The 12081-nt window shown below is 37.6% G+C and overlaps 1 protein-coding gene across 3 annotated transcripts in view; it reads left to right on the forward strand.

The window, feature by feature from the left end:
* The window catches only part of KLHL13 (kelch like family member 13), a 197648-nt gene that overhangs the window by 70822 nt on the left and 114745 nt on the right, over positions 1–12081 (forward strand). For 2 of the 3 annotated variants that reach the window (XM_027533383.1, XM_027533384.1), the window contains exon 2: positions 10551–10624. The exons of the other annotated variant lie outside the window; for it this stretch is intronic. In XM_027533383.1, the coding sequence (XP_027389184.1) occupies positions 10575–10624 (50 nt within the window). In that variant the 5' untranslated portion in view covers positions 10551–10574. The remainder of the gene's footprint in view (positions 1–10550; positions 10625–12081) is intronic. 3 annotated transcript variants of the gene reach the window in all.

A 12081-nucleotide genomic window follows, 5' to 3' on the forward strand; every position in this document is an offset into this window, starting at 1 on the left:
TGGCAGCCACTTCAGTATTCTTGCCTGGAGAATCCCATGGACAGAGGAGCTTGGCAGGCTACAGTCCATAGGGTCACAAAGAGTCAGACATGACTAAGTGACTCACATTTTAAAAAATTATTTTGTGAAATTTTATTTTTATAAGTCTTTCACATTATTTTTAAGCTTATTCCTAGTTATCTTACAAATCTATATCTTTGTGGAACTGATATTCTTGTAGTAGTCGATTTACTGTGTTAGTTTTCCAGTTAATTCTTCTGTTCAGTTCAGTTCAGTTGCTCAGTCATGTCTGACTCTTTGCTACCCCATGGACTGCAGCACTCCAGGCCTCACTGTCCATCACCAGCTCCTGGAGTTTATTCAAACTCATATCCCTTGAGTCGGTGATGCCGTCCAACCATCTCATCCTCTGTTGTCTCCTTCTTCTCCCACCTGCAATCGTTCCCAGCATCAGGGTCTTTTCAAATGAGTCAGCTCTTTGCATCAGGTGGCCACAGTATCGGAGTTTCAGCTTCAACATCAGTCCTTCCAATGAACGCTCAGGACTGATCTCCTTTAGGATGGACTGATTGGATCTTCTTGCAGTCCAAGGGACTCTCAAGAGTCTTCTCCAACACCACCGTTCAAAAGCATCAATTCTTCCGCACTCAGCTTTCTTTATAGTCCAACTTTCACATCCATACATGACTACTGGAAAACCATAGCCTTGACTAGACGGACTTTTGTTGGCAAAGAAATGTCTGCTTTTTAATATGCTGTCTAGGTTGGTCATAACTTTTCTTCTGAGGAGTAAGTGTCTTTTAATTTCATGGCTGCAATCACCATCTGCAGTGATTTTGGAGCCCCACAAAATAAAGTCAGCCGCTGTTTCCACTGTTTCCCCATCTTTTTGCCATGAAATAATGGGACCAGATGCCATCATCTTAGTTTTCTGAATGTTGAGCTTTAAGCCAACTTTTTCACTCTCCTCATTCATTCATCAAGAGGCTCTTTAGTTCTTCTTCACTTTCTGCCATAAGAGTGGTGTCATCTGCATATCTGAGGTTATTGATATTTCTCCTGACAATCTTGATTCCAGCTTGTGCTTCATCCAGCCCAGCGTTTCTCATGATGTACTCTGCATATAAGTTAAATAAGCAGGGTGACAATATACGGCCTTGATGTACTCCTTTCCTGATTTGGAACCAATCTGTTGCTCTATTTACAGTTCTAACTGTTGTTTCCTGACCTGCATACAGGTTTCTCAGGAGGCAGGTCAGGTGGTCTGGTATTCCCATCTCTTTCAGAGTTTTCCACAGTTTATTGTGACCCACACAGTCAAAGGCTTTGGCATAGTCAGTAAAGCAGAAATAGATGTTTTTCTGGAACTCTCTTGCTTTTTCCATGATCCAGTGGATGGATGTTGGCAATTTGATCTCTGGTTCCTCTGCCTTTTCTAAAACCAGCTTGAACATCTGGAAGTTCACAGTTCACATATTGTTGAAGCCTGGCTTGGAGAATTTTGAGCATTTACCAGCATGTGAGATGAGTGCAATTGTGCGGTAGTTTTAGCATTCTTTGGCATTGTCAAAATGTGGTCCACTGGAGAAGGGAATGACAAACCACTTCAGTATTCTTGCCTTGAGAACCCCATGAACAGTATGAAAAGGCAAAAAGATAGGACACTGAAAGATGAACTCACCACGTCGGTAGGTGCCCAATATGCTACTGGAGATCAGTGGAGAGATAACTCCAGAAAGAATGAAGAGACAGAGCCAAAGCAAAACAACACCCATTTGTGGATGTGACTGGTGATGGAAGCAAGGTCTGATGCTATAAAGAGCAATATTGCATAGGAACCTGGAATGATCATGAATGAAGGCAAATTGGAAGTGGTCAAACAGGAGATGGCAAGAGTGAATGTCAACATTTTAGGAATCATAGGAATCAATGAACTAAAAAATTCTTCTGGACTTTTTATAAAAACTTTCATGTTATCTGTAAATCTTAGACCTTAAAGTGTCATTCATGGTCTAGCAGCAGCAGCAGCATTCTTTTTCAACCTCTTAGAAAAGCAAATTCTCTGGATCCATCCCTCATCAACTGACTGAGAAAGTCAGAGGTAGAGCCCAGCTGTCTGTGTTCATCTTGCTCTCCAGAAAACTCTAATACGTAGTGAAGTTTGAGGACCACTGATGTAAATGATAGTTTTTATTTTTTCTTACCCATATTTTCACTTCTCACCTCTATTTTCTTGCAAGATGTGTATGTAACAGTTCACAGTCTGTTATATAGAATGGATTGTATAGAATGGACTTTGAAGAGCCTGAGACAAATTAGTAACTTTCCAGAGAAACACTGGAGAGGGGAATGATGGGAAATGAATACTTTTTTAACCAGGTGAATGGGTAGTGGGGTGTACTTAACCTCAGACTGAGGTTGACTGGGTCAGAGAAATTAAGTATATTAAGATGAATTTTAGCCCTTATTATATAAAAACAGTAACTATTAGAAAATCAGATAGAATTACATTAATACAAGGACAGTAACTTCCTTCAACATTGGTAAAAGACAAATGATTCCATTAACCAACAATATATCCCAAAGGCATCCATAAAGCTTTTTATAAGTGTCAGTGTGAAAAGGGACTTCCATTGGATCACACTGAAGAAGGAAGGAGTGGTATTATTGCAAAGAGCAGTGGAACTGCATGGTGTAGGTACATCAATAAAGAGCAAGATGGTAGTGACCATGTGGGGCAGGTTACCCCCGTGACTGCAGCAATAAAGGTGAAATTATTAAGAGTGTGTCAGTCTTGGCATACAGCCAGGGGAAGGAAGAAACCTATGGGTTATGGAACGTGGGGCTCCAGTATATTTGGTTGGAGGAAGCCAGGCAGGCTGATCTCTTACATAAAGGGTATATTCTGAAATCAGCTGTCACTGCAGCCATTTGTACACTGCAACTGTTATTCTTTGTAGCCTTGCACATTTTGTTAGGGGTGCTTATGTGGGAACATTCTACATGGTTCTAGTTGGTTTCAGAATTTCTCTAGGGAAAAATCATCACCCAGCTCAAATCTCGTGCTCTATTGTTTTAGGGTAGGACCTCAGTGCCATGGGTGGGAGGGGAGTGTGGTGTCTGTCATGTGTGAAAGCTGGAGGATTCAATAGTCTGTGACATGTTAAAAGTTAACCTTTAAGTAACAAACTATTTCTGTTCCTTAAATTCCAAAGTTTGGGATTTCAAAATGATTTTGAATTTTTCATGACACTGCTACATATAACTTGATTTAGAGAGAAGAGCAATTATGTACAACTTTTCTACAGGTTGCCATGTTTCAATTTTGTAATGTTTAGCACTTTTCACTGATCTTTTCTATCAGCCTTCTTTTCTCACTGTACTCAAAATTTTAGTTGAAGACATATGATTATAGAAACTCTCAGAATTTCTTTTATATAACATCAGCTTAGTTCATAAGCAGGGCTTTCCTTACATGGTGTGAAATTGGCTAGGCATATCTCAAATCTCATTATTTTTAAAGCTGTTGGTTCTTAGATAGGGTAGGAAAGTGAGACTGTGGGGTTTAATTAAATACTAAGTCATAAACTAGAATCTCTATTTGAAATATTATCTAAGTGTATGACAGGTGATTGAGAATTATTAGATTTGTGAATTACTTAAAATAAATGCTTGAGAGTAAAATTAGTTGAGCTTATGCAAGATATCTCAGCTATCAGAAACAGTCTTGTCAGTTTTATTTCTTGTGATCCAAGTAGAATATTTTAAAGGCAAAACCACAATTAGATTTTTGTCATGTGTGTGCTCTGAGTAACAACTAGTCTCCCTTTTATTTGTCAGAGTATTTATGGCCATGGAGAATTTTATCTTTTTAATTACAGTATGTGTCTAGGTATATATTTGTCCTGTCCTTTTTTTTCCTTAAATGTTGGCCTTTATATGTCATGTCTTGTCTGCTTGTCTACACAGTCCCTACTTTAGGGCAGAGATAATACATGATACTTTCTTTGTTTCTTTTATTAAAACATTTCAAGCATAGGGAAAAGTTGTTCTTTAGTTGCTAAGTCCTTTCCGACTCTTTGCAACCCGGCTGTAGTCCACCAGGCTCCTCTTGTCCGTGGGATTTCCCAGACAAGAATACTGGAATGAGTTGCCATTTTCTTCTCCAAAGGATCTTCCTAACCCAGGGATTGTACCCACATCTCCTGCATTAGCAGGTGGATTCTTTACAACTAGCCACCAAGGAAGCCCTGCAGGGAAAAGTACAGAGGCCAGTATAACAAACGATCACATAGTGAAAGTTGCTTAGTCATGTCTGATTCTTTGCAACCCCATGGACTATACAGTCCATGGAATTCTCCAGGCCAGAATACTGGAGTGGGTAGCCTTTCCCGTCTTCAGGGGATCTTCCCATCCCAGAGATCGAACCCAGGTCTCCCGCATTGCAGGCGGATTCTTTACCAGGTGAGCCACAGGGAAGCAACTGTGCAATATCTTAATGTTTTACCATTTTTGTTTCAGATGCTTAGCAAAATGTTAGATTCAGGCAGAACTCCTAGTGTATCCCTCCCCAATTGCATTCCTCACCCTTCTTCTCTTGAGGTAACAACTGTGCCAAATTTTCTTATCATTCCTATGAATACTTTTATGCTTTTTCCATGTATGTATATGTGTGTGTCTATATGTCATCTGGTATTACCTTATGTGCTTTTGAAATTTATTTCATGGTATTGTACTTCTTTTAGTTTGCATTTTTACTTAATTTTTAATTGAAGTACAGTTAATTCACAATATTGTGTTAGTTCCAAGTGTACAGTACAATGATTCAGTTATACACACAAACAAAGACATATATTCTTTTTCAGATTCTTACCCCTTATTATTATTATAAAATATCAAGTAGAGTTTCCTGTGTTATACAGTAGGACCTTATATTTTATTTTATTTATAGTAGTGTCTATATGTTAATCTAGAATTCCTAATGTATCCCTCCTCCCCCCTTTCCCCTTTGATAAGCATAGTTTGTTTTCTGTATCAGTGGGCCTATTTCTGTTTTGTAAATATGTTCATTTGTATAATTTTTTTTTAGGTTCTACACATAAGCAGTGTCATAATGTTTGTTTTTCTCTCCCTGGCTTACTTCACTTAGTATGATATCTCTAGGTCCGTTCATGTTGCTGCAAATGGCATTATTTCATTCCATTTTATGACTGAGTAGTATTCCATTATGTATATGTACCACATCTTCTTTATCTATTCATCTGTCAGTGAACATTTAAATTGTTTCCATGTCTTGGCTGTTGTAAACAGCACTGCAGTAAACATTGGGGTGCAATGTGTATCTTTTCAAAGTACAGCTTTTTGCAGATATATGGAGTGGGATTTCAGGATCATACAGTGGCTCTATTTTTAGTTTTTAAAGGAACCTCCATATTGCTCTCCATAGAGGCTACACCAGTTTATAGTCCCATCAACAGTTTACTAGGGTTCCCTTTTCTCCATACCCTCTCCAGCATTTATTATTTGTAGACTTTGATGATGGCCATTCTGACCAGTGTGAGGTGATACTTCATTTTAGTTTTGATTTGCATTCCTCTAAGTAGCAGTGTTGCGGAGAAGGCAATGGCACCCCACTCCAGTACTCTTGCCTGGAAAACCCCATGGACGGAGGAGCCTGGTAGGCTGCAGTCCATGGAGTCGGGAAGAGTCAGACACGACTGAGCGACTTCACTTTCACTTTTCACTTTCATGCATTGGAAAAGGAAATGGCAACCCACTCCAGTGTTCTTGCCTGGAGGATCCCAGGGACAGGGGAGCCTGGTGGGCTGCCGTCTATGGGGTCACACAGAGTTGGACACGACTGACGTGACTTAGCAGCAGCAGTAGCAGCAGCAGTTTTGAGCATCTTTTAGTGTGCCTTTGGCCATCCGTATATCTTCTTTAGAGAAATGTCTATTTACATCTTCTGTCAGCTTTCTTATCTCACTGTACTTAATCAAAATTTTAGTTGAAGACCTATGATTTTAGAAACTCTTAAAATTTCTTTTATATAACATTGGCTTAGTTCGTACACAGGGCTTTCCTTACATGGTGTGAAATTGGCTTTTCATCTTTTGCCCATTTTTTTATTGAATTGTTCATTTTTTTTAATATCAAGTTGTACAAGCTATTTGTATATTTTGGAGATTAATCCCTTGTTAGTCACATCATTTGCAAATATTTTCTTCCATTCTGTAGATTGTCTTTCTGTTTTGTTTATGGTTTCTTTACTGTACAAATGCTTTTGAGTTTAATTAGGTACCATTTGTTTATTTTTGTTTTTATTTCCATTACTCTAAGAGACAGATCCAAAAAGATCCATTTATGTCAAAAGTGTTCTGCTTATGTTTTCTTGTGGGAGTTTTTTTTTTTTTTAATGTAATGCTTTTCAGATATACCTGCTCTAGTATCTCCTGTTACTAAAACAAAGTAAAACAAAACATTGTCTACTTCCATCCTATATCTCATTCCATCTGTTGTGCTTGGTTGCTCAGTTGAGTCCGAATCTTTGCGATCCTGTGGACTGTAGCCTGCCATTCTCCTCTGTCCATGGGATTTTCCAGGCTACTACCTATTTATATCTCTTGCTAAGTAAGTGTTGTATGTGCTTATTTCCTGTCTTCATTCTCTCTTAAACTCACAATAATGAGCCTTTTTGCCACCATTCCATGTAAACAGTTCTTATCCAGGTGACCAGTGACCTCCCAGTTACCACACCAAGTTGTTGTTCTCCATTTATCACTTAACCTCTCAGCAACATTGGACACATTTGGTTACCTTCTAAATTACTTCCTATAACACTTTCATTTACCTTCTAAATTACTACACCTCTTTGGTTTTCCTCCTCCCTCATGGCCAGTCCTTCTCATGCCTTTTGCTGCATTCTTGCTAGCTTTGTTTAGAAATAAATTGAATAAAAAAGTTTAGGATGAAAAGTGACCATCTCTCTCTGCCACCCTCAAAACCCATATCCCCTTTCACTAATAAAAAATATAAACAGATTTCATTTATGTGTGTATGTTTGTGTAAATCCTATGATGGGAACAGTGCCTCATTTTAAATTACAATTATTTGCTTATTAATGATTCTTATTTTCTGTGCACCTTCTGTTTATATTATTTGCTCATTTTTTCTATAGTGTTTTACTGACTAAGTGTGTAAGTTAAAATCATTAACTGTTTGTCGGGTATTGTGAATTTTTTTCCTACTTTATCAGATTCCATTTGACTTTGTGGCATTTTTGAAGTACAGAGTTCTAATTTTTTGCTATAATCAGCTTTAACAGTTTTTTTTCCTTTATGGTTCCTGGCCTCTAGGTGCTGCTTACCTTCTCCACTAAATCATAAATAATTTCACTTTAGTTTTCTTTGGTCCTGCTTCAAAGCTTCCTTTTTTTACCTTTAAATCTTTGATCCTTCTGGAATTTATTCAGTGTATGAAATGAAGAGTTGTGCATCCTGTTTATTTTTCTAAGTGACTACTTGATTGTCCCCCAATCATTTAATCATCTCTATTTCTCTTGTTTGAGGACCACCTTCACTATAGAGTAATTCCCTGGTGTATTTGAATTACTCCCAAGTTATTAAAAATGTATTTATTTCTGTTTTATTTTTTAAACCACTTCAGTGTGACACTGATATGGAACTACCCTTGAAAAGAGATCATCATGGACTTTATAGCTGTCAAATCATTTAGCTGTGTATTTCTTTGGGCAGAAAGTGAAACAGTTGAATACTCTCCGACCACTCTTCTTCTAAACTATCCTTCTTTTCACATTTCTCTTAGTTTCCCTCCTACCAATTGTCTCATTTCTTTGCTAGCTTGTCTTCCTCTGTTTCTTGCACAAAAGTGTTCATTGGATTTGCACTTTATTCTGGCATGAGTAAATACTTCCCCATCTCATCCCTTGAGCTGTTACTTAACTGGCTAAATATTCCTGTGTTTTCATTTCTACTTCGAACCTAAATCTAGAACTATATTTCCAGTTTTCTATTAGATACTATATGATGTGCTCTGGGTTATTTCAATATGTGTATACAAACCATTGTTGTCCTTGTTTTCAATGTTTTTCTTTCTTTCTATACCCTACCTCACTTGCTGTCATCACCATTTCTTCCTGTTACTTAGATTTTATCTTTGATATGTCTCCTTTTGCCTTTAAAATCTGTCAGTAATCTGTCACAGGTCCTAGTTCTGCCTTCCTCTTCTCATAGTTTTTGTCTGTGCTTTCATTTTATGCTTTCATTTTGGAAGTAGTTTCTTAGCAGTCTCCATATTTCTGGTCGCTCTGTCTCTGGTCCAGCCCCACATTACAGGAAGTGTTAATTTTCTACTACATGTATTTGATCAGACAAACCCCATGTTTAAAAAGTTGGTTTCATTTATATCCTGTATAAGTTGATCACATGCACTTACTTCCTCTTTCTTCTTAACTCCATTAAAATGAGAGTAAAGAAATGGAAAAATGCAAAAGGACAAAGAGAACAGGAGTGGAAACACTGACAGATGTGAGGTTGGAACTATTTTATTTTATGTTTCTTTTACTTTTAGCAAAGGAAGTTATAACTCCAGTATCTTCCCCTACATGTTTTGAGAGAAACCAACTCATTCTTCCCATAGAATTCCTAGTATTTCAAGACTTGGAGGTGCCTGGTCTGCAGAAGGCAGGAATGAGTCATGAGATTGAAAACATGGGCTGTTCCTTGAAAGTCTTTAAAATAAGTGGCTAATGTCCCCTGTACCCCATCTCTGCTCCTCTGGAGACCAGAGGGTTATTATCTGGAGAATTTGATGGGAGAGCCCTAGACTCAGAGATCCACCTGCAGCAAGTGGATTGCTTAAAACAATGGGATTACATGAAAATTTGCATACCTCATTTGGGGACCTCTATGTTCTACCCTAGATATAATTGGTAAGATGTTTCATGAGTTATTTTCACATTCCCAGATTCCTAACGGTGATCTAGATATAATAGGTTTTCTCTTGGCACATCCTCTAAGAAATCAAGTAACCTAATAAGCAAAATGAAAAATTTCTCAGCATCTCAAAACCCTAACTGGTTAAACATTTTCAGAAAATGTAAGTCAAAAGTCAGTTGATTTTGAGATGCTTAAAATATTTTATTTTGTTTAGGCTACTCAGTTTCTTGATTATAAATTTACTTGATTCTTTACAGGATTATAAGCAGAAAAATGTGATTGTGCAAATAAATGTAAATGCTGTGTTTTCATTTGATTTGTTTCTTGTTTAGAGTTTTGAAGACCCAAGAAACAGAGTATAGTTGGCCCTTATACAACACAGCAGTTAGGAGCACCAGCCCCCAAGCAGTTGAAAATTCTCTTATTGCTATCTCTGTCTCAAAAAAAAGCAAAAAACAAAAGAATTGATAAATTGTACACCCATGGAGGTGAAGTTGAAACAGTTTGGGTAGAATCAGGACTCAAACCCTAGTTCTTTTGATTCCATATTATGATCTGTAATCAAACACAAACATTTCCCCACACTTAGTTAATTTAAAGATGTATACAATAAAAATGTGCATACTATATTTATTGGAAAAAGTCCACATGTAAGTGGACCTGCATATTTCAAACCTGTGTTGTTCAAGGATCAACTGTACTTTTTTCTCTTCTGCTTTTTTGCTTTTGTCCCTAAATTAAGGGACAGGAAGAAGGCAGGGAACAATTTTCCCCTCTAGCTTCATTATTTTAGGTTTTCACATAGTTTTGTAACAAGCATAATTATATGAACAAACTAAATTGGATACTTTACATTTTTACCTTCCAATGCAATAAATAGATTTTATTAATAAACATTTATGTAAAGTATACACTTTTGCTTCCCAATATAGTTGAAATTAATAGAATGCATTAAATACATTCTTTATTGCCAATGCAAAGCATCCACACTACTAAAAACATATAGTTACTACCACCCCACCTGCTCTTTCCCATAAAAGCAACATTCCTACCTCCATTACCTATTTTATATCTTTAAGTTTTAAAAGTATTTAAAAGCATATCTCTATCCTTACTTTTGAGCAATCACTTGGAAAATTATGGACCCTCCATGTGGTCCCCACAGGCCTCAAGGCCCCCTGGTAACTTGGGATTCAACGCCGTCTCTGAATCTGCTTGTCAAATGTTTGCCCCAGCTCTTTGCTTCTAGCTTCTGTGTCTCACCCAGCTTCACACAGACTCCCCCAGGTCTTCTGACTGTCGTTTAATCCAACTTCCTGTTTACATGGTGGTTTTTCCATGGTTAATTGTTGGCTAATGATTTCACACGAAATTAGCTAGTACTCTTTTAATGATTCAGTACTGAATTTTGTAGGTATTTTGACTATTGCAGATTCAGTTTCTTAATTTTCATAAGCTGTAATATGGATACTAGATACATGGATGTGCATTTTGTTTATCACAAACTATGTAGAATATTACAAAGGTAGCATAATGTGAAAATTCGAGTATTGATTTTCATAGTAAATATTGACTTCTTTTCCTCCTGCACAGGTCATTATCCAACTTCTAGAGGTGATGGATCATCTGCATAGAGGGGAATCAATTGCTGCAATACTCCGTAACCGGTATATTTATGGAAGCAGTTTACCTTATAAGTTATATAATGTGTCTTCCATTTATTTATTTACCTAATATAAGTCGGTACTCAGTAAATATTTGTTGAATACCTGTTATAAAATTACAATATTTGCTATATGAGTAAATAGAAGAATGCCTGAGTGACAAATGGAATGAAGAGAATGTTAATGACTATATTCTGATCTAATGAAAAAATAGAAAATATAACTAGAAATCAAAATTGGTGGACATTGTGAACACCTGGAATTCAGTCAGTGGAGCTATCGATGTGAGTTTTTGGTTTTAAAGCATATCAATGAATAAATAGGGCTTCCCTGGTAGCTCAGCTGGTAAAGAGTTTGCCTGCAATGCAGGAGACCCCAGTTCTATTCCTGGGTTGGGAAGATCCACTGGGGAAGGGATAGGCTACCTACTCCAGTATTCCTGGCCTTCCCTGTTGACTCAGATGGTAAAGAATCCTCCTGCAATGTGGGAGACCTGGGTTCGATCCCTGGGTTGGGAAGATACCCTGGAGGAGGGCATGGCAACCCACTCCAGTATTATGGCCTGGAGAATAGAATTCAGTCAGTGGAGCTGTTGATGTGAATTTTTGGTTTTAAAGTATATAAGTGAATAAATACTGGTATCCATTGCTTACAAATAGATGTCTCAACAAAGTATTTTTTTAAATAGTATTGTCTGTGTTTGAGTGTACATTGCTGTTATCTGAAATTCCATTTAAAACTTTTTCAGGGACTTATGAGAAATTCAGAGCTTCTTCTGTCAATTTAGGATTTTAAGTCATTTAAAGAAATATGGCCTTTGTTGGTGTGTGGAGAGCTGGAGCTTATCAAATAATTCAAAGTCTAACAGTGCTTGTATTGAAACACAAATGTAGGATTTTAACTATTTCAAAAATATAATATTTTTGTTACTCAGTTCTAAGGTACTTTAAAAATAGCTTCCCTGGTGGCTCAGAGGGTAAAGCGTCTGCCTGCAACGCGGGAGACCTAGTTTGATCCCTGGGTTGGGAACATCCCCTGGAGAAGGAAATGGCAACCCACTCCAGTGTTCTTGTCTGGAGAATCCCATGGACGGAGAAGCCTGGTAGTCTACAGTCCATGGGGTTGCAAAGAGTCGGACACGACTAAGCGACTTGACTCACTCGCTCATTCATTAAAAGACTATGGAAGGAGGGGAAAGGTTGAAGTATGAAGGGGACATATATAAAGTCATTGTTATTTGAGAGATACCGTGCTAGGAATTTTGCATAGTATTCCCATCAAAGGAAAATCATATGAAGAGTATACGCTTGTTGGAATGTGGGCAAAGGGCTGTAAGGTAGACTTATTCAGAGATACTGCACACAAGGAAGTCATTGCAGGAATACTGTATGGCTATATAGAAGAGAAGAGTAGATTGCAGGGGTAGATTTCTAGTGGGGAATTGAGACTGCAGAGTTCAT

This window comes from Bos indicus x Bos taurus, chromosome X (assembly GCF_003369695.1).
Source record: "Bos indicus x Bos taurus breed Angus x Brahman F1 hybrid chromosome X, Bos_hybrid_MaternalHap_v2.0, whole genome shotgun sequence".
In the NCBI taxonomy this organism is placed as follows: domain Eukaryota; kingdom Metazoa; phylum Chordata; class Mammalia; order Artiodactyla; family Bovidae; genus Bos; species Bos indicus x Bos taurus.